This window comes from Acanthochromis polyacanthus, chromosome 4 (genome assembly GCF_021347895.1).
Source record: "Acanthochromis polyacanthus isolate Apoly-LR-REF ecotype Palm Island chromosome 4, KAUST_Apoly_ChrSc, whole genome shotgun sequence".
NCBI classification, from domain to species: Eukaryota; Metazoa; Chordata; class Actinopteri; family Pomacentridae; genus Acanthochromis; species Acanthochromis polyacanthus.
Window position 1 is genome coordinate 31560862 of NC_067116.1, and position 27079 is coordinate 31587940.

At 39.3% G+C, this 27079-nt stretch overlaps 1 protein-coding gene across 1 annotated transcript; it reads left to right on the top strand.

Moving 5' to 3' along the window:
* Positions 1-602: 602 nt before the first annotated feature.
* On the top strand, positions 603-19844 carry LOC110956046 (tetratricopeptide repeat protein 39C). The gene is made up of 15 exons (XM_051947519.1): positions 603-859; positions 1070-1289; positions 2200-2248; positions 6956-7084; positions 7526-7640; positions 11160-11520; positions 13011-13179; positions 13503-13596; positions 13695-13802; positions 15910-16019; positions 16110-16233; positions 16328-16425; positions 16517-16621; positions 16717-16755; positions 16838-19844. Exons 2-15 carry the CDS (start codon positions 1144-1146, stop codon positions 16925-16927), a joined length of 1737 nt encoding a protein of 578 aa, XP_051803479.1. The 5' UTR covers positions 603-859; positions 1070-1143; the 3' UTR covers positions 16928-19844.
* The last annotated feature ends 7235 nt before the right edge of the window (positions 19845-27079 follow it).

Consider the following 27079-nt stretch of genomic DNA (forward strand, 5'->3'; position numbering starts at 1 on the left):
TGTGTGGAAGTGTATGAATCAGAATCAGCTTTAATGGCCAAGTACGTACACAACGCACAAGGAATTTAGTTTCGGCTGTTGGTGTCATCCTAGGAATATGGAAGAGAATAGTAAACAATAAAGAAACTATAGAAAGAGGAACATGCAGCGGACACACTGATGCTTCACTATTAATATAATAATGTTATATAGTAATATATCAAACAGATGGATCAAACCAGCTATTAACACTTTGGTGCCATGTTCTTAGGATTGTTTATGCAGGACCTTTACTTCTAATGGAGTATTTTTACATTGCTGTCTTGGTACTTACACTTAAGAAAAGGGTCTGGATACTTCAACCCCTGCTGCATTTCCAACCAACTCATAAATATGGGGGGTTGAAAATGAAAGTCTTTTAAAATGCATCATTATTATTGCACATTATTTGGGACTGCGCTTTTAATTCTGCCCCTATCTCTGCCTGATTATAATTCTGACAAGTGATTAAGAGCTCATTTCTGACAGATGAACCATGATATCCAGCTCTGTGTTAATGAACGTGACTGCGGGCTCTCAGTGCCCCCATTGGCTGGCTGCTAGAGGAGGAGGAGGCCGTGCTGAGAGCCTGAGCCTGCGGAGGGAGTGCGAGGGGATGCAGGCTGACAGGATTCAGCTTCGCCTCATCGGGCCTCATCCCTCCATCCTCCCCGGCGATGCGCTGTGCGTTATGACGCCAGGCCGTTTGACGAGCGCATTACGTGGGACTGGCAGAGCGGCACAGCAGCCTCTTATGTAATGCATCGGATGCAGCTGCACGGATCATCAGGAGAAGGGGAAGAAAAAACTGTCGGATGGCTGATTTTAGTGAGAAATAACGGTGAGCTGGTTTATTACTGAGGCGGAGTGCAATGATGATAACACCGAATCGTGCAGCGCAGTAGAGCCCGTCTGGGCATCAGTGGCCTATCCCTGAGGCGCACAGACGTCTGGAGCCTGCTCAAGCTGCTGCACACCTTATTTTTCCGCGTTTTTTGCTTGAAATAGTTTCTTTTATCAACGGAAACAAACCAATGCGGCTTGGTTTCAGGGAGGAACCAGGATCATTTTGTCTTCTTCACTGCACTGGCTTCATCCAGCAGCCTCCGATCTGCGGTATAAACAATGGCGGGTCCCGAGCAGTCCCAGCAGCAGCAGCAGGTAGAGGAGAAGGCAGAGCACATAGATGATGCTGAGATGGCCCTGCAAGGCATCAACATGCTGCTCAACAACGGATTCAAGGAAAGCGACGAGCTCTTCAGGAGATACAGGTGATTGCTTCGCTCCTTTACGCACCAGCTGGTCACGCTGCATGACGAATCCCACATTATGAGAGAAAAGTGGTTCAAATAGTCAAGTGAAATTCAGAGTACAGCATGTTCTCTGTCAGACAAGGATTGCACGTGTCGATCCGCACATTTCACAATAACAACTGCCTGTTTTAAATGCATTTTAGAGCCTGTTTGTCAGAGAGAGTCTACGTTCCCAAGGTGTCTGATTCACACTGGCCACCTCTAACACGGAGTACATGGTACTAGAGATCTTATTGACACATAAATTAACTATTTTTATGGTAATTTAATGCAGTACTCAAGAAAAAATAGTCAAACTCTCAAATGTTCTGCCTGCAGCCTCTAAAATGAGAACATAAGATGCTGGATTTCTCTCTCATGTCGACCATCATTGCAAGTTTTTAGTGTGTTTGTCAAGCCAAACAAGACTTTTAAATACCCTCAGCTCTGCAAAGTTTTAACACTTGGTGACATTTTTTATGAATATTCTGTGAATAAGAAAACAAATCTGCAGATTTATAATAATCTCTAATGAAAACACTTGATTGTTACAGCCTCTGTTAAGTCTATACACTTGGACACTTGTTTTTTCTTTCTTTCCTGCATGTCAACCAAATAGACCTTGACACCAGTCATGACAGTTTAACAGGAGACCTACTTCTGAGCATGCTCTGTTTGTGCCAAAGTTACTATGTGCAGCTCCTTTCAGACTTCAGATTCTGTCCTCTTTGCTTTTGTGGAAGCCGAGATGAAGTCGTGCTCAAAAACTGCAGGAAAAGCATAATTAAGATTTCATTGTAATTCCAATTTTCAACAAAATCTTCAACATTTTGTATCTTGTTTTGTTTTGTGGTCTCTAATTCTTCCCTGATTCTTGTTCTTTCTGCAGGACTCAAAGCCCACTGATGAGCTTTGGGGCCAGTTTCGTCAGCTTCCTGGTGAGTTTCCTCTCAGCTGCTAACAGAGCTGAGGCTGTTTTATCGATTGATTGTCCAGTTGTCAGCTGGTCAATCATCACCAGCCTTTCTGACGATCATTATCTTTAAGACAAAAAGGTTAAAATCCTTTGATTCCAGCTTCTTTAATGTAAATACTCTCTGGTTTCTGTTCTACTCTATGACTGGGAACTGAATCATTTGGGTTGTGGATTAAACAAAACAGCTGACGATGTCATCTTAGGCTTTAGGAAACACTGCTTGGTATTTTTTCCAAATGTTCAGAAACTTTATAGATCAAATGACTAATCGATTATTTGATAAAATAATCATCAGATTCATTGATTGTGAAAATAATCATTAGTCCCGATTCTAGTTGCTTATCAAGGAAAACAGCAGAAGATACAGAAATGCCATGTATTAAATACATACTGTATTTTTTTAGGTTTATTTAGATGCAACAATGCATTGTAACTCATTGTCACTGTCACACTTTTATTCCGTATGGGCAATTTTATTCTGCAACATAAAGTCCTGCACTTGTTTGGAAATACAACCACTCAACTCAACATGTCCTCTGAGCAGTATGACACAGTTGTACTACCATGAACCACAGCAAAGAAAAAACTATAGCTTTATGTCTTTTCTTATTTATTTTACAAAAACTGTAAAAAAAAACTGTAAATTAATGTGTACATTTTTCCAAAGGCCCACAGGGGTTACCAATACTGGAAAAAATGATGGCTCCACGTGCTATAGATGTTTTACCATTTATATTTTTTGAATGTGATTCCATATTTGTCTTTTATCTGCTCTCTGTAAATGCTCCAGTTCAGCTGAAAAGTCCTTGAATTGTTGTCACGTGACTGTTTTTCACAGTTGAGTCACGAATAGCTTCTCAGTTGAGTTAAGGATTGGAGAATTTTTTGTTTTTTACAGAATCTAGTTAGAACAAATACTTTATTCTGAGCAATTTTTTTAAACGATTCATGTAGAATACAGTGATTTTTACATGATCAATTTAAGGACTGTCAGAGAGATGAAAATCCTATGAATCGTTTTGTTTTTACACTTTGTGGCTCTGGTAAATGGCGTAACTTTGCCAGTTTTTCAAAGAAAACATGCCTTATATATCTGTAGTCTGGTTTTGTGGTTCTCAGAGTTGGTAAAAATTGCTGTAAATGTGCCAGATGTGAGCAGGAGCCTGTTTTTCATCTGTAGTCGCAGGACACAGGAGCAGAACTAGAATCAAGCTCACAGCGTCACAATTCATAAAAAACACATCCAGATATTGAGACCTCAGATAACCTAATCTATCAAAGTGTTGCATCGTTGTCACCACCGGCATCCTCTTCTTGGCTTTGCTTTTCCATCCATTAACATAATGGATGCATCTTCCAGTATTACTCCTGCAGAGACACACATTACTGTCCATCACTGATGAGAGACGGACATTTTTCATAGCGTGGCCTCTCACACAAACAGACAACACACACTTTGTCACTCCTCATAGTGTTGGCACTCGTGCAGCATGAAGCCAGAGATGATGTCATCCCCCGTCCCAAGATAATACACCGTCCTGAGGGCAGTGGGGGCAGCGACAGCTGACCATCATTCCTATATGAATGGTTATAGTTTTATTATTCGCTTCAGTACATTTCTCAGATCATTTGGTCACTTGTGCTCAACATTAAAGCAGTTCTTTTGAACAAATTCATGCAAATGCTTTACTATCACTGTCTGCTGTTTCCAACACCATCAGTTGCTCATGTCATGTTTGTATTCAGTAAATTTCCATAACCAATATGAATATTTCTATATTATGCTCATTTATTTTTCCACTCCACTACATTTCAGAGGGAAATATTGTACTTTGTACTTCACTGTATTTATCTGGATGCTTTGGTTACTGTTAAGAGGCAAATTTGACACAATGGATAATATAAAAAGCTTTTAAATTACAACACATGTGATAGGTGGTTTTCAGTCTTTTTGGTTTCATTCAAACAACAGCGTTCAGACTCACATTGAAGATGTCTATGATTTGTTAACAGCTCCACTAAAACTGTGATTTTTTCCCCACACGGTTTCATTTCAATGAATGTTCCAGTAATCTCATATCTCATTTGAAAACAGAGTTGTGGATCAGAAATTAGTTTTTTCTTCTTTCCTCTCCCATTAATCATGTTTTGAGCGCTTGGATTTATCTGCTGTTCCTGGATATGAAACTGGATATAAAGTAGTTCAAACATATGACAACTACAACAGTAACACGCTGCTGACACACTGATGACACACTAATATTATTTTAATGATAGCAGATAAAGTAATACATCAATCAGAGTGACCAAGAGAAACTAAAACCTTTACTCTAATGCAATTTGCTGCTGTGTACTTCTACTGAAGTACGATTATTCATTCAGGACTTTTACATGCAGTGAATTATTTTTACATCGCTGTATTGTTACATTTACTTAAGGATCTGAATGCTTCTTCCAACACTTGTTTTTCTGTTTTTACCCTCCAAAACATCTGACCAGCTATTCATTGTATAAGTCCTTACATGCAAATTTGTTGAATAAATTATCATATCCAGTAGTGCATATATTCTATAAATATCTACTAAACTGTTTATGTAAATGTGCCCTGACATGATGGTGTCATTGTGATATGGAAAACAAAAAGGCTCGACTCTTAATTCTCTGCCTGACGCAAAAGAACAAATGCAGAATTAGGAATATAGAAGCAGCCCTCAGACAGAACTGTACATGCAGTGCTGTATGGTGAATTCAGTTACACTCTTTATTCATCTCACGATGTTCTCGTCTGTCGGGCCACTGGTTCTCATCCACATCACAGCAGATATCTTCCCTCCTCTGCACCACAGAAAGAATCTTTTGGAATGTCTTATCCAGCCTCTGCAGACGTCTGTCCTGATGTATTATTTTCTTTTGTGCTATGCAGTGTTGTAAAAGACTCTCTTATTTTTTTCTTCCTGTATCACAATGACATGCTCTGTCTACAGACTACAGTACAAGGCGTTAATGTGTCTGATCTCTTGCAGTCAGTCTCCCACATACAGACATGTGCGACTTTCTGTGAAAATTGATATACGCCCAAAAGAGAAAGTGCTGCCTTGTGGATTTTCAATCTCCATCATCAAAACCCGGAGCACTGATCTAGTGTTCCTGCCTCTTTCTCCATCCTCTCCTCCCTTGCTTGCTGCAGCTTCATCACCAGCTCATCTACGACTCCGTTCAAACACTTTAAAATTACTCTACACTATCAAGTTTTTGGAGTAATTCAGCCATAAATATTCAAACTGTAAACCAATATTATACCCACCCTGCAAATTGGCCAGGTTTTTTAGTTTTGTAGCATATAAAACGCTGTAAGCCTCAATCTGTGTTGTAGAGACTGTCATCAGTACACTGTAGTTTCAAGCTGGAAATGTTAAGTCATGGTGTTAGCTATTTGTTTCAGTCAAAAAAAACATGTGAACAATGTAGTAAATGATTGCCCTTCTAGTGTAGTTGCACCATTTTTGGACTGCATAATATATCTGTAAAAGGGTCCGCAAGGACTCTCTGGGAGATGATGAAATTTAGACATGGACACAGACAGCTGTGGACACTACAATTCATAGTTTTTGGTGTTATACTGCTGTCCTAGTCTGCAAGAGTCATATCAGAGAATTTAGTTCCTTATATAGTCAGTATGCAGCTCTACCAGAAATGTGACTCCACAGACACATCTGGAGACATCCGCATACAGACCAAAATCTGTGTCTGGGTGGTGACTGCTATCTAAATATGATCTGCTGTGAGTGTATGGAACGGAGTCTTCCAATCTATATGCAAGCAGGCTAGAAAAGTAATTTAATTACAGAAATTTTATGCCTGGGATGTCTGCTGGTGTTCACAGGAGTGTGCGTATGCTTTGCAAGGTAGTATAATCAAGCCTTTGCTTTCTTTGGTCCGTTATTGCAAATAGCAACATTGAGGTGCCATTTTTATGCATATATAAGACATTATTGCTAACTGAGAAGTTGTGCCAGGGAGCTTCACACATGTGCATTTGAGTTCTGTAATTATACATGTAATTTTTCTCAGCTGTGAACAAATGTTTTCTTTTTGTTTACCACAGTGAATCAAACAGAATATGGGGTCTTTCTATGAGATCTGTGTTTTGAGAAACGCTGTGAGAAATCAGTGAAACAGTGTTAGCAATTTATCAAGGAAAAACTTCTGCTGTGAGAAGAATGTGATGATAAAGATCAGTTGGATCCCAGTTTCATTGCACATATCTTATTGAGAAAAACTGTCTTATAGAGTCTTTCTTATATATAGCATTATCTCCTTCATTTATTTGGTTATTTTCTGCCTGCTTCAAACTGAGCCCAACCCAAGACTGTCTGATTCTGTCAGCTGAGAAGCATCTTGCCACCCCTACACAGCTGTACAGATGTCACTGTGTTCCTCCATTCACTGTGATGCAGAAAGAGGCCTTTTGTCCTTGCCTGCTTTTTAAGACTATTACATAACACTCTGACACTTTTATAACAAGCTTGTGAGCTGGCTCAGGCATAAATCTGCTCTGTGAATTACAACAATTGAATATCAGAGCGTAATACAAGTTTTTTTGATTCCCTTTGACTGAGATATATCATTAAGACATATGAGAACAAATTTAATCAGCATTTCCTTGCAGAATGCCATGATGACATTTGAGGAGGAGAAGATGCAGACGGCCTGTGATGATCTGAGGACCACTGAGAAGCTGTGTGAGAGCGACAGTGCCGGAGTGATAGAGACAATCAGAAACAAGATTAAAAAGAGTGTAAGTGCGAAACTATATGCAAAAAAAAAGTCAGAAAGTGCATTGTGTGGACTGTTGGATGACTAAGCCGAGCAGATAGTTGTGCGGAATTGAAATCCAGAGATGCTGATAACACCAATTTGCACATCTAGATGGATTCCATTGTTGCCTACATCTCCTGATATCACCGCCAGAACAGGCTGCAGTTCAGATAACAATGTTGAGATCCTTAGCATCGGGCGTAATGATGCAGGCAGCAGTGAGATCATGCCGAAGCCACCAACAGATTCAATTAGTACATCTGGGAAATTTAATCAGCAGACTGAGTGAGGGAGTCCAGGGAATATCTAGCAGCTCTGGGTCACTCAGAAAACTCCTTCTTCCTCTGCCTGCCAATCGACTGCTGGGGAAACTAACTGGAAGAGCCACACTGCTGACTGAACATGTGTGTTTGTGTTACAGATGGACTCCCAAAGGTCCGGTGTTGTTGTCATAGACCGACTGCAGAGACAGATCATTGTCGCTGACTGCCAAGTGTACCTCGCTGTGCTCTCCTTTGTCAAACAGGAACTCTCAGGTAATCACGGTCTACACAGAAACCAAACAGTGCAACCTAAATGTTGGTGGTGTTGGTCTGTCATGACTTCATAGAGATGTCATGATCATCTGGCAACATTGCAACATTCTGCAGGGAAATTTTGAGTCCTCGCACTAATCCAGATGTTACTTTGACACGTACCGTTCATCTAAACATTGTTTACACCAAGCACACCCCACCATGATCCCCCAGCAGGTAATTGCAACACACCACAAAACTGCTCAGGTACAGCTTAGGGAACACCCAAGGTTTCAGTCCGATTGAGCATCTCTGGGATGCGCTGAAACAAACCTGATCCACAGAGGCCTACAGGACCCAAAAAATCTGATGCTAATGTCCCACAGTTAGACACTTCTAGAGGTCCCATGTTCATGCTGTGATGGATCAGATACACTTTGGTGACTTGAGGGGCATGCATTAAATTAAGAAGGTGACTTTAATGTTGTGGCTAACAAGTGTATAATACAGAACAGGAACAAATCTGTAAGTGTTATAAGAAATATGTAGTTTTGACTGCATTAGTAATGGTTGAAGTCAGTTCCATAATCTAAACAGATTACTTAGTGTCATCATTAAAGTCCTCTTTGTTCTTGGCTTCCCATTTTACACAAATATACACATTTATAATTAGAGTGGTTGACGCAACTTTTTTTAAAAAATTACTGCCTCTTGTCCATTGATCTGTCCCATTCGTGACTTAATATCTCAAGAACGTCTTGAGGGAAATTCTTCAAGTTTTTCATAAAGGTTCACTTGGACTCAAAGGTGAACTGGTTAGATTTTGATTTTCAAAGGCCACGACCAAAACCCATGAACTTATAGGCTAATTATGGCAAATCTTGTCTATTTGGATAAGATGATAAAGCAATGACGTTTTATATCTAAAAGGGGCTCTTTCATTTTGACAGTATGTACACACGTGGACAAAATTGTTGGTACCCCTCAGTTAAAGAAGGAAAAACCCACAATTCTCACTGAAATCACTTGAAACTCACAAAAGTAACAATAAATAAAAATTTATTGAAAATTAAATAATCAAAAACAGCCATTACTTTTGAATTGTTGATTAACATAATTATTTAAAAAACCAAACTAATGAAACAGGCCTGGACAAAAATGATGGTACCTCTATAAAAGATTGAAAACTATTTGACCAGAGTGACATGATTAACTCAGGTGTGTCATTTAATTGACATCACAGGTGTTTCCAAACTCATAATCAGTCAGTCTGCCTATTTAAAGGGAGACAAGTAGTCACCCTGCTGTTTGGTGAAAAGGTGTGTACCACACTGAACATGGACAACAGAAAGCGAAGGAGAGAATTGTCCCAGGACATCCGAAAAAAAATTATAGACAAACATCTTAAAGGTAAAGGCTATAAGACCATCTCTAAACAGCTTGAAGTTCCTGTGACAACAGTGGCTCATATTATTCAGAAGTTCAAGACCCACGGGACAGTAGCCAACCTCCCTGGACGTGGCCGCAAGAGGAAAATTGATGACAAATTGAAGAGACGGATCGTTGGAATTGTATCCAAAGAGCCCAGAGCAACCTCCAAAGAAATTAAAGGTGAACTCCAAGGCCAAGGTACATCAGTGTCGGATCGCACCATTCGTCGTTGTTTGAGCCAAAGTGGACTTCATGGGAGACGACCAAGGAGGACACCACTGCTGAAAAAAACTCATAAAAAAGCCAGACTGGAATTTGCAAAAATGCATGTTGACAAGCCACAAAGCTTCTGGGAGAATGTCCTTTGGACAGATGAGACCAAACTGGAGCTTTTTGGTAAGGCACATCAACTCTATGTTCATAGACTCAAAAACCAAGCATACGAAGAAAAGAACACTGTCCCTACGGTGAAACATGGAGGAGGCTCAGTAATGTTTTGGGGCTGCTTTGCTGCATCTGGCACAGGGTGTCTTGAAAGTGTGCAAGGTACGATGAAATCTGAAGACTATCAAGGCATTCTGGAGAGAAATGTGCTGCCTAGTGTCAGAAAGCTTGGTCTCAGTCGCAGGTCATGGGTCTTCCAACAGGACAACCATCCAAAACACACAGCCAAAAACACCCAAGAATGGCTGAGAGAAAAGCGTTGGACTATTCTAAAGTGGCCTTCTATGAGCCCAGATCTGAATCCCATTGAACATATGTGGAAGGAGCTGAAACATGCCATTTGGAGAAGACACCCATCAAACCTGAGACAACTGGAGCTGTTTGCTCATGAGGAGTGGGCCAAAATACCTGTTGACAGCTGCAGAACGCTCATTGACAAATACAGAAATCGTTTAATTGCAGTGATTGCCTCAAAAGGTTGTGCAACAAAATATTAAGTTATGGGTACCATCATTTTTGTCCAGCCCTATTTCATTAGTTTGTTTTTTTAAATAATTATGTTAATCAACAATTCAAAAGTGATGGCTGATTTTGATTATTTAATTTTCAATAAATTTTTATTTATTGTTACTTTTGTGAGTTTCAAGTGATTTCAGTGAGAATTGTGGGTTTTTCCTTCTTTAACTGAGGGGTACCAACAATTTTGTCCACGTGTGTAGTTCTGCAAAAAAAACAAGCAAACAAAAAAACATTTTCTTCAATTATCTAACACTATATCTCAAGAATAGAAGGAGAGATTGTGACAATATTTAACATTTAATCAGATACTACATTAACACTAATCTTGGGTGACACCAGTAAAATCCCCTTAAAATCTTCACTGCATAAATAACATGTTTTTGGACAGACATGACAGAAACTTGTTGGCAGAGGCATGTGAGTTGGTAATTGCAGTTTTATTTGGTTGCCTTTAGACAAATAACCCTAGCTCCAAGTCTAAAAAAAGAGCAATAATTTAGATAATAAATAATTTAATCATCGATGTCATAAATGTCTGGTATATTATGTAATGCTACCAATTAGTCACACTAATTTTCAGTATATCTGTAGTAAATGAATCTGTTTGCTTGATTTATTATCAAAAATAAATAGCTAATCAATGGATTATGGGCAGTTGTCATGGGCAACAGATAATAATTGCTTATCAGTCTGTGTTGTCCTGTTTTAGATAATTGTAATTTCAGTATCTTGGGGTCAGGTTTGTTGGTCAGATATAACAAGAAATTACATTTGATGGATGAAAAGATAATTGAGGAGAATTTATAGCCATGCTAACTGTGAGACTGAACTGAGACACAGCTGGACTTTTAGCTGCATTCTAGCGTCAGCTTGCTTGACATTTAACAGATAAAGTGTTTACCATGTTAGTTACGCATGTTAGCATGCTAATTACCACTAAACACAAGGAATAATGAGGCTGATGATAGGTATTTTGTTGCTACCTTGACTTGATTGTTCAGTAGATAAGTTGATAATGCATGTGTTCACCAATGGAAGCCAGTTAGACTAATCAACAACCCCATTTTGAAAAATTCTGATCTTGTTTTTCCACCTCACTATGCAACGCCTCACAGGAAGTGTCTTATCGATTGTTTCCACTGACAGCATACATCAAAGGCGGCTGGATTCTTCGTAAGGCCTGGAAAATGTACAATAAGTGCCACAGCGACATCAGCCAGCTGCAGGAGTCGTGTCAGCGGAGGCCTTCCGGCAACCAGGAGTCCCTGTCAGCGGACAACGCCAACCACAATGCCCCGGTGGAGAATGCTGTGACAGCAGAGGCCCTGGACCGACTCAAGGGCTCTGTCAGCTTCGGCTACGGCCTCTTCCACCTGTGCATCTCCATGGTGCCGCCACACCTGCTCAAGATTATCAACCTGCTGGGTTTCCCCGGCGACCGTCTCCAGGGCCTTTCCTCTCTGATGTACGCGAGCGAGAGCAAAGATATGAAGGCACCACTAGCTACGTGAGTATCCTCAGGTCTCAGTATTTTCTTACACAGAGGGACAGCTTAAACACAGTCTTAAATTAGCAGTAGTTCATTTAAAATGGTTTGTTACATGTAAAGTTTATTTAAAGTTGCTTTATTAGTATCAGTGTTAATGGATGAAAGGTCTGTATGTTAAATGAAAAGTGCTGAACCCATAGATATTCGTATCCGTAGATCGTGCCCTTCAGCTCTGTTTGCGTTGTTCAGCTAGTTATTTACATTTTATGGTTTATATGTATTGTTCCTGTCAGTTCCAATTGTTTCTGTTGATAAAGTTCTGTTCTCGCCTAGCACCAAATGATGGACAAAGTAACTGACTTAGAGGCTATAAAAGAGCTCACAAACAGTAACTACTACACTTACATAAGTTGTGTTTTCGATAGATGTGTAATAGACGGTCAGGTTTGTAAGGTTGTATTGTGTCAGTGATGTGTTTGCAGCTTGAAGCCCACAACTGGCCAAAAAATCAGCTTTTCTTTTGTAGATTTGCCTGTCCATTGTAAAAACTAATTAAAACAGTGGATGATGCTACTTTCTAGAATCTTTGGTATAAACTATGTCATGTTTGGTCATATGACGTTCACTAGTAAGCTTACTAAAAAGGAAAAAGGAACTAGACGTTATTAATAAAATAATCCAAAGCTCGTATTGGCCCCTATTGAGCATCTCCCTTTTGTTGAACAAAAAAAAATTAAATGTGTTTTATGCTGTGAATATGAATTCCTGTTTCTAAATTTAAAGAGCAATTGAAGATGGCATGTTAAGGTTGACAGAGCAGTCTCACCAGGTGCTGTAAAGTGGAGCCTGAACATTGCACTGGTAAATGTGAGCTACAAAAATAGGAAATATTTAATCGCAGCATAATTAGAAGCTTCCAAAAGAAAAAAAAATAAAGCAAAGATTTATTTGTATAATTTCAAAAGTAGTAGGTAGAGACTAAGTAGACAAGATTTTTTTAAAATTTCGTCAAATGGCTATTATCTAAAAGAGATTCTTCTTCTTTAAGCTCCAGGACAAACTCTGACAGGTGAGAGCTTTTAGAGTTTAGTGTCTTTTTATTCTGTTTTTAATCCAAACAAATAAATTTAACTCTCAGGTGAAGTACAATTATGCCTCTAGCCAAGGGAATTATGAAATTTAAAAGGGAGCTTCCACCTTTACACATGAAAGAGCTGGCATGTAGTCAAGGAGAGAGCTTGTACCTCCAAACGCCATTAGGGGGCTCTTGGTCATATCACATAATTCTCAGGAGCCGACTGAGGGTCTTTCCAGAGCACCTTTTTTTTAAAAAAAAAAATCTTACTACTGCTTCCATTTGTTTGCTGCACAGGAGCTTGGAGAGTTTGTTGTTAAAATCAAGTTTTAAGTCACATAGAGAAGTCCAAGCTTTTGTAAATAATCAATTTAATGCCAATTACAGACTTAGACACAGAAACTGAACCCTCATCTCTTGTTTTGTTGCTCAGGTTGGCCCTCTTGTGGTACCACACAGTAGTGCTGCCTTTCTTTGCTCTGGACGGCTCTGACACACATGCAGGGCTGCTGGAGGCCAAAGCTATTCTGCAGAGAAAGTCGGTGGTTTACCCCAACTCATCTCTCTTCATGTTCTTTAAAGGACGAGTTCAGAGGCTAGAGGTGCGTACTGCAGGCTTAAAGTTTAGAATAATCATATGAAAACTTTAACCAGTCTGTTTAATATGCAACTTGTCTATCTGTGTGATGCTGAATGAAGGCACTTGATGAGAAATACAACAGTAGAATCAGAAAATAATCTTTCATCCTGCAGGCTCTCTGTTCAAAGACATAAAGTTAATATGCATGTGAGACGGTTCATTAACTCACCGACGTCTGATCCCCCATCTACTGATCTAACTCTGTCATTCAACACATGCATGTAGTCTGTGTCTAACAGGATTAGCATTACCTGCTGGTGTGTGTGCTCTCTCCTCTGTCCCCAGTGCCATATCAACAGTGCTTTGGCCTGTTTCCATGATGCATTAGAGCTTGCATCAGACCAAAGAGAGATCCAGCATGTGTGTCTCTATGAGATTGGTACGTGTTTTCTTATCAGGTTAGTTGTGACATACTGGTAGCAGGCGTGAAGCGCAGCAAGGGATTCACTTTGCTCTGTGTGCTTCTCTCTGGACCAGGTTGGTGTAGCATGATAGAGATGAACTTCGAGGACGCGTACAGGGCGTTCGAAAGGCTGAAGAATGAGTCACGCTGGTCACAGTGCTACTATGCCTATTTGACCGGAGGTAAGTGTGACACACTAACGAACACTCACGCTGCTGGGTATGTTTCTCCATGTCCTGTAATGTTATGTCCCAGTTTTTCTTGGGTGCAGAGAAGCAACATAAAACCCGTTGTTTTCGCTTCAGCAAGGTCATTTATTGCTGATTAACAAACAAATGAGGAAAAACTGCAAAGCGAGCATAAATGTCAGAAAAATCTATCCGCTAATCCGCTAAATCAAAGAAAAGAATGAAGCTAAACAGGCTCCAACATAATGTCAGAAATCTGCAAAAAGAAAACAGCAGAAAGAGCGATGATACTGAACCAAACTGAAACAATGGCAGCCCCTCTCCTTTAAGCTAGTGTGTCTAACAAAGGATGCTAAAGAAGTGTGTGCAGGTGTGTGAAATGACCTAAGGTCAGGCTCACACTGCAAGAATTTTAAAATCCTGACAGATTTTGAAATCATGTTGCATCATGCACATAAGGGGAAATTTCACAGATATTTTTTCTGTCTAATCTCAGACATGCACACATTACAAGACTGGAAAATAATGCCGGGATACGTGGGAGAACATGATCGATCCGTTATTTTCTCACATTGCCAAATAATCTAGGCCAAGCATCCGTTCATTCCAAGAAACCAGACAAGATTTCTCCTCTGATTCTTTGAAAAAATAAATAAAACAGGTAAATCAACATAAAACGTCAGTAGGGTGACCCCAGCCTAAGTGTGCTCCAATAAGCTTTCCAATGGTGAATTTACATATGTTCTTGTCATGCATGGGCGTACACAGTCAGATCATCCAGAGAGACACTGGAGGTTGTCAAGTGAGCCAAGACTACATTTACCAGCCTCTGAAAGGTGGCAGGTGTCTGGTTGAGTGTCCAGGCAGTGGAACAAGTGCCTCAGTCACACAAACCAAATCTCTGTTAACCAGTAATAAGTGGCTACAGAGGACACACTGACACCAGGAAACCACCCAGATAGCAAACTATGGGTGAATCAATGTTGAATCTATGTTGAGACCTAACGTCGAAATTATACAGAAAGCGCAAGGTTGATAAAATGTTGAGTCAACGTTTGCTTTTCAACCATAAATCACACTTTTCCCAGATAGCAAAAGATGTTAAATCAATGTTGAATTAGGGTTAAGAAGGTTGAATTGTGGTTACGGTTGAAGACTGATGGTTGGATCAACGTTGATTCAACAACATTTTGTCAACATTGAAGTTTGTGTTTAAAAGATACCGTTGAATCAACATTGTATTTTGGTTTAATTAAAATGTTTGACAGGTCAATGTTTAATTAATGTTGAATCTATGTTTGCAAACATGTAATCTATGTAAGCAAACGTTGACTCAACATTTTATCAACCTTGCGCTTTCTGTATAATTTCGACGTTAGGTCTCAACATAGATTCAACATTGATTCACCCATAGTTTGCTATCTGGGCACGATCAAAGAATTACAAGTAAATTCAGAACAAGAATCACAGAGGTAATCTGCTCACGTGAATTATCACAGTAAGATGCAGCTATAAACCTGCCACTCATTTTAGGCACCTTTGTCTTCCCTTCTGCTCTTTGTACGTCCCCATTTTCTTCACAATGGGGAACACTGGGCAACAACCTACCACCTTGAAAATTACAAGTTTTTGAATTTGGACCATGCAGTAAAGCAGCCCTGCTATTTTTTTCAGTACATTATCCAATTTAATGACAGTTCTTGCCTCTAAGCGTGGAAATATTTACCTGAACAGTTACACCAGTCATCATTTTTATTGGACAGGAAGCTGTATGATTTGTTTACACCCCCCTATAATGGCTGTAACTGATTAAAAGAAATACCAACAAGCCAGAGTGGGTTTTTTCACTCCGCAGCAGAATGATAATGAGGTGCAGCCAGACCTTTATACAAATGATCTAATTACTGAGACTATAGCAGTGCTAACTATCAGACCTGTTGCTGTGGTTGCAGTACAGGTCTCCAGTCAGTCAGAGGCAGCTAGGTGCTACAGGAGCCAATCCAAAAAACCCACTCACGATGTCTAGTTTCCCAGAGAGAGAGAGAGAGAGAACTAGTGAAGCCCCAGAGGCAGTAACGGTCCTCTCTGCGTTTTCTCTCAGTGTGTCAGGGGGCAGCAGGAGACCTGGACGGAGCAAGCGGAGTTTTCAAGGATGTGCAGAAGCTGTTCAAGAGAAAAAACAACCAGATAGAGCAGTTTGCTGTCAAAAGGGTGGGTATGGCTGCAACTTTCACCCCCTTTTGAAAGTCACCGCGAGTGAATCACAAAAGTTTTCCATGTCTGTGTGATTTCTGCCTGCAGGCTGAGAGACTGAGGAAGATCTCGCCCACCAGAGAGCTATGCATCCTGGGCGTAATCGAAGTGCTTTATCTGTGGAAAGCGCTGCCGAACTGCTCGTCGTCTAAACTGCAGATAATGAATCAAGGTGAGTATAGCCTATGTGATTAAAAAAAAACCCTGCAGCAGCCAGATTTTTAAAATGTTTAGCCCTGTGTGATGGTTTCCTCTGGTGTGTTCAGTGTTACAGAGTTTAGATGAAGCTTCGTGCAGAGGTCTGAAACACCTCCTTCTTGGTGCCATTCATAAATGTCATGGGAATATGAGGGATGCTCTTCAGGTATCACTCAGAGCTCAATGTGTTAGCAGTTAGTCCACACTGGTTATTTTTACTCATCCTGCTCTTCCTGTTCTTTTCGTCTGTGATCCAGTCTTTCCAGCTGGCTGCTAGAGACGAGTACGGGCGGCAAATCAACTCATATGTTCAGCCGTATGCCGTCTACGAGCTGGGGTGCGTCCTCCTCGGAAAACCAGAGGTCAGTCTGCTGCACACAGCTTTCAGATTTTTAGTTATTTTATTGTGGATTGTGGTGCTCAGTTATAACACTCAGTTTGTGTATTTGCACTTCAGACAGTGGGAAAGGGGAGATCATTGCTACTTCAAGCAAAGGTACAAAGCATCAATCATCTGCATTGGAGGGTAATTCTATCTTTATCAGATTTCTCAGATCTGTGTGTTTCAAATGTTTTAGGAGGATTTTACAGGCTACGACTTTGAGAACCGGCTTCACGTTCGCATCCATTCAGCCCTGGCTTCTTTGAAGGAAGTAGTGCCTCAGTGACTCCAGGAAGGAGAGCTGCCGTGGCTCAAGCTTTGCACAAAGTTTTAAGCCATTCACAGTAACCGTTTGACATCCGAGTGAACAGACTCCTGTGTTTTTCTTTCCTAAAGGATTCGGAGAAATACACGTTTGTCACTTTACCGAGTCAGACTGAGAATAATCTCTGTGCATTCTGTACAGTGTCGGACATGTGTTCATACTGGCTCAGCACACAGGTGGAAACAGCTGGTATAGCTAGCAGTTTAGAAACTATGCTTCAAATCTCCAAAGTTATCTTACTGGTATGGACACATCTTGTTAGTCAGGAGGATGGCCCCCAGTATTCATTCATACTTGAGTATATGGTTATCCATTTTCACATTCCATATGTATTGTAGATGTCTGTAATTCATTTCTCCTCTTCTAAAAGAAGGTGAGTGTTTTAGATGTTCACATTGTCATTCCTCCAGCACAAGGTTTTTTCAATACAGGTATCCACAATTCAATTGCAGATGTCTACAATGTGCACTGCAGATATTTGCAGCTGAATTGTGACTCATAGTAGTTCAAGTTTCAGGTGTCTAAAGTTTAATTTTGACTAGTCATAAATTTTATTCAAGATATCTTTAATACCCCTCAGTATAGGATTTCTTCATTGGCATTTTTAGATATCTCAAATTATGTTAAAACTTTTGAGAATGGCTTAGTAGATTTCTCAAAATGTAGTCAAAGATATCTTGAATTTGAGTTTTTTCAGTAGCTATGGCAAGTAGGAAGCGAAGACGGCATCACAGCATATGACGAGCTCTTTTACCGCCATGTCAGAGCAGCTTGAGGCCAAAGTTCTGGTAAATTTCGACCACAAGTCACTAATGATTTCCACAAACTCTTTGCTGATGAGCTCTTTCTATTTAATAGCATTTTCTAATGACCTTATCCACCACAGCAGTCGCTATTCCTTCTGCTCAGTCTGTTCAAATGCTTTGATGGACCAGTATCTAACGTGCTGCCTCAAGTGAGCAGCACGATGCACAACAACAACAACAACTAGTCAGATTAACATTTTGGAGATACTGGCAACTCTTACTTTGATTAATCCAAACTGAATAAATAGTCGTCATTGTGACTAGTCAGAATGAAGTTACCAATATAGATAAATCTGGAATAAAAATTTTACTCAAAATAACATTGCTGATATCTGTTATTTTAAGCTATTAAATATTCAAATAATTTGCTGTATGAGTACGAGGTGCAAACCTGGCAACCCTCTAACGCTATAGAACTGCTTCCACCCAGCGGTTGTTGGTCTAGAATAGTAAAATCACAAGGTTAGAATATTGTTATTATGGTGTAAGATGAATAATAACCAGCACATGATACGTAACACAGTTTGGGATGGGTGTTTTGATTTTGTGGTTTCACAGAGCTATGCTGGCTGTTTCCTCCTGCTTTCAGTCTTTGTGCAATCCTAAGCCTCTTTCTGGACTTAATGCACAGAGATGAAACTGATATGAATCTCTAACTGTTTCTTTAAGTGTTTTCCTCACCCATATGTGTTCGCTAGCTTGTAACAACTTTCCTCATTGTATTTGGAGGATTTTAATTCCGCCTCTCCCTTCAGCGAGCAATTCAGCACCTAAAAGTAATGAGATCCTTTAATAGTAACTTTACAATAAGTAAAATACAGATAATAGTGTTTTTCACACTCATTTGAGCCATTTGAGCTTCTCACTCCAGTAATAAAATAGAATAAATTGATGCCAGTTCTTGACCACTTCACATATCATAGAAAAAATAACATTTAGTATTTGGATTTATATATTCTTATAAGTGACTCCAGGTGTTGCTTCTTAAATTTTCAGAAAGCTGCTTGTTAAATTTGGAACATAGACTTTGAAAGGAGTCATATCACACTGGGGGTCACTTAGATTCACAACAGAAATAACTTAGCAGACTAAATAGTCACAGAGGTTAGTTAAATAACATCACTGGTCACCTAAAGTCGCACAGAGTAACACCTAGGCTGCTGAGTCACATTCAAGTAGTTGGACATTTATAGTAAGTGCGATCGCCACACTTCACAATGTCCTGATGACGTTTTTTTTTTTTTTTTCTTTTAATGTGACAGCATTGGGTATTGATCATGTGCACTATGCATGGTATGGCAGGGTAACAGCGGCTTTAAGACTGTACTGAAGTCAAACGTACCTGTGTGTCCATTCCTGCATAAACATGAAGGTATTTTAACCAGTACCTGCAGTACTGTAATGTTACCTCTTGAAAGGTGCTGCTAAATGTCAGCCTAAATAAACATGTATTACTTATTTTAATAGTGTTTTAGTGATAGAAGCTTTTGAATTAGTTCTTAATAGTGGCAAATTTATTTACTACATACAGAAGGTGTACTTTTACAAGCATTGTTTATGCTGTTTTGGTTTGTGGTGGCCAGTTTTAGCAGTCGAGCTGATCCCAGTGTACGATCTTGTATTGCACGCTGCTATGAGAGATTTTAACAACCTTTCTAAACTGTTTCACTCTGTACATATAAAGTATTCTGTGCAGGGTTTTTGCCTTTTAATAAAGAGCACTATGAATATGTGTCATCCGAGCAATATAAGCGAATGAAGGGTGTCATGTCGTGATTTACAGAGGCTTTCGACAACAGTGTTTTTCATCTCATGTTCAAGGTCGTGGACGTTTACTTTGCTTTTTGTTTACAATGCTCGTCATCCCTCGTGGCCGTGATGGATGTAAAATTGTGGTAAATGTTGACGTGACCGCCGTGCAAGTGGTCGGTAACGGTGAAATGTCAGTAAGATACTTCTGTCACTGAAGAGTTTTTCTTTTTTTGTTGAAATCGAGGTTACATGTCAGGATGATGGTGTTCCAATGTGTCACTGAACTCTACAATAAACTGTTCTCCATTAATCGAGGAAAAGTAGTTGGGGTTGTTTTTGGACTTGCACTTTGGACGGTTGATATTATGTTGTTCAGAGACAAACACATCCACGTATAGTCTGCAGACTGAAGTCAGAATCACAGCAAATTGGAAAAATGCCTGCGTGGGAAGTGTCTTTGTGTTTTAAAAGACTGAGACAAAGCAGAGGAGGTTCACTGAGACACCAGTGACACTATCTTTTGCTGTCTTTTATGATCAAATCATCATTTTCAATATAAAAGCTGGAACACAAAAGCCACAACATGGGTGAGTGACAGTAGTAACTAAGTAATTATATAAAACAACAGTGTAGCAAAAAGTGAAGTACATGATAAATGACAAAAAGCATTTAGAAATGAAAAACTTGAATCTTTTTCATGTAAAACACTGATAATGTGGGATTTCTCCACAGACAATCTCCTGAAATCTCTCACATTAACAGAAACTATGTTTTAATATGTGATTAAGTAAATTTACAGTAAAAAAAATACTTGAAAAGTATAAATACTCATTCTAGATCTAAAATGTACTAAAATGTATCTGTATTGTTTTTCTGTGCTATACAACTGGATTAATACTGTTGTTGCATATAATTGCTTCTCCAGTTGTTGATTGAACCCTGAAAAACTTCTCTCAGTCAGTCATAGTGTTGATTGCTTATTTTTGCACATAATGTGTCTTCCCATTTTTATTTTATTATCTGTACGCCACCAGGGGGAGCTTATCTCTCAGCTCAGCATCCAGGATGTGCCATGTTCTCCCACATCTTTGACAGTAAGAGCAGGGCAAAGACAGAAAAATAATTTAAGCTCAATGATGGTACACAGTAGTGGAAAGTTACCACAGCAAATACTTGAAAACTGTACTTGACTACACTTGAGTATTTTCCTTGTTATGTTTTTAGATTACAGTTAAAGAAATACTGTGCTTAATACTCCACACAGAATTGATTTAGCTTTAGTTACTCTAATGGATATTACTGTAATTACTACCCAGTTTAATCAACAAACACAAAATATTTTTTGTGATGATGATTAGAAAGATGCTGATGATTACATATTAAGTTACTTGGCAGCAGTTTATAAAGTAGTTACAAAGCAGTGGTGGAAGAAGTCCTCAGATCTTTTACTGAACTAAAAATAGCAATACCTCAGTTCAAAATTACTCTGCTCTGACCCTTACTAAAGTAAAAGTATAACCAGCTTAAGGGCCTTACAGTATAAATGTGAACGCTTTCTTCACACATTAAATACTCTCTGTCAGTGTTCTATTTTTCTGTGTTACACAACTGGATTAATCCTACCAAACAATTTCCTCTCCAGTTGTTGATGAAACCCTGGAAAAACTCAGTCTGTCATGGTGTTGACTGCTTATTTTTTTGCTCATAATGTGTTTTCCAGTAGATAAAAAAACACCATATGGACATTTTAACAAGGCGAAAAGCTGAATTTTCACTGTAGGGAGTCTTTAATATACAAAACTGATTTTATTAATTTTTATACTGCCAGATGGCATAATTAGCGGCATAACAGCTCATTGTATTTTTTAGTATTTAGTAAAATGTAAAAGATTTTTTAAGTCCTATGGCTGTCAGGTAAATGTAGTGAAGTAAAAGGTAGCAGAAAAAAATGCACAAAATAGAAAAAGTACAACCAGTATGTTAGTAAATGTACTTACTCTACATCACTGCTAACCATAGTCTGCTTTTTAACAGCTGTAACTCTTGAGTGATGCTCACATATTATTTCATTCATAATTAATTTCCGGGTGTCTATTCTGCACCGTGAGTGCTTCACTTCTGCTGCTTGGTAAGTATATTTTGATTTTATGACTTTCATCTGTGTAGATTTTATTTTATCCTGCTCATAGTCATTTTAAGTGTTTTACTGAAAGGTGACTCCTGAAGATGTTTCACCTTCAGCTCAGGGGCTTTTTCAGTTGTAGCTGACTGATAGGGAGTCCCAGGTATTTATTCTCACCTCCAAATCACATGTAATACAACCTGTTAATGACCCAAAACTCACAAGACTCAGGGTGTTAATGGTTGTAAAACTGCCTGAGGAGCAATCTTAGTCTAGTTGCCTTCTACTGAAGCATTCAGGATTTTAATACATATGTATTTTAGTAAAAGTATTTTACTAAAATAAAAGTAGGAATACTACACTATAGTATTCCTACTTTTATTTTAGTAAAATTTCTAAGTATGCCGCTGAGAATACCCCAAGATAACTAAATGCAACATGGTATCACCTACCTGATGTTTACAACTGCACATTTAGATGTTGTCTATAATTCTGTAATGCAATTTTTATCAAATTGAGGAGCTTTTCTTCCATTCAGTGGATTATCAACGAAAATATATAATTGAATTCATGATACTATTGTCTCTGCTGTGTGCCCGTTGAATGTGATCGGGGTGGGAGTTTGTCCGACACGCTCTGACGGACACACACCAAGAGCGTCTCTTGAAGGAAACATGTCTGTCACACCAGGCTCAAGGCAGCAGCTCACTCAGCCAATAAATTATTCAGGCTCCTGTGCCACTGAATTTAGACATGGCAGAGCAGAGCCGGAGGGTTGGGCAGAATAAACCTCCTGCATCCTCCTCGACTAGACGTTCCCTAAATAGTCTAAAGAAATGTCCTTACATTCTCACTTTTCAAATATCCAGAGCATGTTGCTGGCCTGCTTCACTTTAAAACAATGTTCCTCATCAGTCGGTGGTGATTCATACGAGTGACATCATCCTTTTTCATCTGTAATGATTCCCACTTTTTGCATTTATTGAGCGACGTTTGAAGCAGGACGTGTGCAGCATGTTCTTTCGGTGCGTGGATTAGAATTTGAAGTCTTAATGCTGATGAATTAAATAAAGCAACTGCATCAGATAGAAGTGAAGGAGGCAGAGAGGGCCCGAGAGAGATGTTACACATCCACTAAATGTGGGAGAGAGAGAGCAGTAGGACTGGTAGGACTGTGCAAAGAGCAAGGTCACAATTGCATTGTGTTTCAATCAGGCTGAAACCTGAGCAGCCAGAGTGTCCTACCACCAGATAGACAGTTCATGTTCACAATCCTTTACTGCTCCTAAGCCTCTTTACAAAACTCGATGAAACATTCCCATTCACTGGCTAAAATTGGGGTAATGTGAGGTTAATTTCAACATAAAGACAGTTGCTGCATGTGTTTGTCTTGTTGTGCACGAAAGACAAAAGAAAATGTATTGATCTGGTAGCAACAGCCTCTACAGGCACTAAAACCATTATGGTCCTTTACTGTGTAGATGAGGTCACTCTCACAAGGACGCATTGACATTGTTTGGTTCCTCATCTCATCATGCAATCAGCTCAATTACTGTGTGAGAGCTGCCTTCTCCATAAACATCTCTGCAGGTGCTGCACTTTTTCTTAGTCTGCTTCTCTCTGATGAACCCTTAGTAGTGATTTAATGTTTTCGAAAATAATTATTCTTCAATATAATGGTCTGATTTAAATAGATTCTATGTAGGTTTTGTAACTAGGAACCGACTGATTAGTGGATTTGATAATGTGCATTTTCTTGATTATCACTATCTTATTTTTTAAAAAGTGATCCCTGAAAAAATGAATAGATTAAAAAAATACACTGCTTTGCCTCAGCAGCCTCTCTTTACCTGTAGTCTCAAGCAATGTCCCACTCACAACACTCTCAGATAGGTTCCAGATCAAGAGAAACAGCCAATCAGCACTAAAGGACAAACGTTGATGAGCTATATTTTAATTAAACATGTAACACTAGATAAACTGAGGTATTTCAGTGAAAATGTATATTGGCATTGGTGTAATTCTAAATTCTGAAACCGAGATTTTCACTTCCAGGCACATGTACAGCGTGTCCATTTTTGCATATCGGCTATTGATCTTCTTTATAAACAAAACAAAAAAACAATCCCCATAAAATAAGAATAAAGTCAGGTCGGGTTTTACATCATTTTCGTAGGTCAATAACACTAAATTATAAATAACTCTACAGGGTTTTGATCCCAAAATTTGACTGACTTCTATCATGAGCCGCTCTATTCCCACTCTGTCTCCTCCCCTTTTTACCTTTTTTTAAATAAATTTGTTAGTCAGCTCTAAATATATTTAGTGTGAAAAGACTCCAATCTGGTAATAAAAAACAATAGTGCGTTACTTTTTCAAGTGTTACCTTCCCCAAGAGGGTGTTAAAATGTTCACATTCACACAAAAATAGGGCTTCTGTCTCTGGAGACACCTCCACTTGTCATTAAATTCCAGGTGTTACTAATAACATTAACAATGGCTCTGTAATGACTGTGACAGTGAACCAGCATTAACATGTGTCTAAACAGCAACCAGCCTAACTTGTTTTGATTGTTTGTAAGTGTGATTTTCTTATAGCAATGTGTCAGAATGTCTTATTTTGGCAAAGTACTGATGTAATTGGTGTCATTAAAGCCTACTGCATTCCATTCTGGGAGCTACACTGCCAGGGTCCTGCTACTGTGAACGTTGGCTCACTATTATAGCTACTGGGACACTTGATGGAGCCGAGCCATTGTTAACAAAATTTGTTGCACCTGTTACTTTTCCTGCTGTGTCTGTTCTTTTGTAAACTGTGTCGCATAAAGTAGCAGTAGAAGTATTTAAACCCTTTACTGAAGAAAAAAATACCAATACAGCAATGTAAGAATACTTCATTACAAGCACTGATATCCCTACTTCAGTAAAAGTTAAGTACATATCACAAACAAATCACAGCTTAAGTATTAAAGTTAAAGTAATGATTTGAACATCATTAGATTATTAATAGTGAAGCATCAGTGTGTCAGCAGCATGTTACTTTTTGTAGCTACTGGTGGTTTGAACTACTTTGTAAGCAGTTTTATGTACAGAGACAGTAGATAAATCTGAAGGCTCATCAGAAAATTTAAGTTCTGATCCACAAATCTGGCTTCAGTTTTAATTTTTTTCTCTCTAAGATATCAGATCATTTTCACATTTACTGAAACATAATCATGTGACTTAGAGGGAAAAATCACTCTTTGGTGAATTTGTTAACAACTCATCTGAAATATGTCCCCAACTACATACTGCTTTTTTCAAGACGACACAAAGTTTGGAAACCATTGGTTCAGCCTTTAACAATGTATTGCTATATTATGCACTGCATAAAATTTGCATCGTGAAAGTAACTAAAGCTTAGCCTAGCCGTGCTAGACAACCCACGGCAACGAATTTAATTCTCTGCCAGGGTGGGTCTAGTTACCCTCCATAAGGCTCGAGGCTGGATTCTCCTAAAACTGGCCGGACCAATCACCATGAAGTGTAGAGTCAGAAGGCGGGCGTAACGAAGTGACGACAGAGGCGTGACGATTCTGACAGAAACAACCGGCGCACAATAAACAGTTATCTTTCCACTCGGCTTTGGCCACAGCCCTTAAAGATTTGAAGCTAAAATTCAACTTGAAAGATAAACAAAGGACGGCACTTAAGTGTTTCATTGAGAAGAAAGACGTATTTGGACTTATTCCGACGGGATATGGCAAATCCTTAATATACCAGTTGGCTCCGCGGCTCTGCTGGTTGGGAAGCTAATGGGACTTAGCCACACAATCCGCCGGTGCTCTCGGAACCACGTCAGCCTATTCGTTGCGTTGATTGGTTGTATACCTACCCAATTGCTGCAGAGGGATTTGATAGACAACCTTTTAGCCCGCCTCCCTCCCTGTCGAGCTTCCCTTGACCCTTGTGCCGTCAGAAACATGGGATCTAGCATGGCTAGGCTAACTAAAGCTGTCAAATGAATGCAATGGAGCAGAAAGAACAATATTTCGCTCTGAAAAATGGAGTGAAGTAGAAACATAAAGTATCCTAAAATGGAAATAACCAGCAAAAGCCCAAGTACATCAAAACTGCACTTCCTTGACTACAATTGCATGACTGATATTAAGCTGAATAACAAATGACCTGACATTATTGTTTTCATTTTTGTTATTTCCATTAAAGACGATCCTTGTCAGCTCATATGTTTAAGCCGCATGTAACCGGATACACAGGTGTAGCGTGTCGAGTAGGAAGAGCAAAGGAGTAAATAATAACATGAAAGATAGCGGCATATCCATGTAGCCTCTTCAGTGTCATGGTCCTAATACGCAGTTATGCTGGGGGAAGTTATTACATATATATCACCTGCACTTAACCTGCATTGGCAAGTTAAAATTTCTGCTATGTGCATTGTTTGTTTTTCACCATATGTGTGGATTTCAGGGGACACACAAGAGAAATGTTCCCATTAATATTTAGAACAGGTGACTTTGTTCCTGCTGTTCCCTTCTCTTATAGTTGGCAGCCTCTCCTTGTTTCTCTGGCCTGAATGGGTATGTTAACAGCAGGAGTAGAGACAGCTGTGTGGGAGATCTGAGCACCTGTTACTCATTACCCTGCTTGGCTTTATAAACCTGGCTCAGATCTCCATTAAACTTCACATTGTAGATGCTGTCACTCCCTGCTCTCCAGTCCAGGCCTCAGCTGAGTTCCCCTGCCTGCTCCTGTCTCAGTCTACTTTTCCGGGGTCGCATAGCAATAGTTTTGGTTGGATTTACCCCCATTTCACCCCTTCCTCAAACAGACTCAGACTGTTCTGTTCCCCTGGGAAGTTGGTGTCTGCAACATCTCAAAATGATTTCTGCAGGACTGTGAGGGACTGAGCTGCAAAGCTCGCAGGTGAATTCAAAAATAGGGTTTTTAATTTACCCAAAAATGACAAAATTACAAAAAGCTGTTTTATAAATCAGGGCCGAGCAGATCTTAAGTAAAGCTATCAGCAACAAAATAAAAGCGTAAACCAACTGCACTGATCAAACAAAGTTATAACAGACCTGAAAAACAATGATTAAAAGCAGATACATACATTGACTGATCAGACTAGCTAGATACAATAGAGGAAACTTAAAACACCCAAGCTAACATCAAAAAGCATGAAACAATACAATTAGTCGACCTAATCATAGAATAATAAGAGACAAACCAAAAAGATAGCTAATTTTCCAACACAAATATAATAAATAAAATAATATTTAAATCAAATAAACCCAGTTCACCCCTTGAAATGGCTGCACTTGCTATGGTCTGATTGGCAGCTCTGGTATAAAAACCTGCTGCACTTCAGACTCCATCTTTTGACCATCCAGATGAAAACGGCAGCAGAAAACCAGATACCCCAACAGTGGTAAA

Excerpts from the sequence above, each read along its gene's own strand:
- LOC110956046 (XM_051947519.1), top strand. The coding sequence starts at position 1,144 with ATGGCGGGTCCCGAGCAGTCCCAGCAGCAGCAGCAGGTAGAGGAGAAG. Across the intron at positions 13,180-13,502 it reads GACGAGTTCAGAGGCTAGAG|TGCCATATCAACAGTGCTTT; the intron begins GTGCGTACTGCA and ends CTCTGTCCCCAG. Across the intron at positions 16,234-16,327 it reads ACTGCAGATAATGAATCAAG|TGTTACAGAGTTTAGATGAA; the intron begins GTGAGTATAGCC and ends TGGTGTGTTCAG.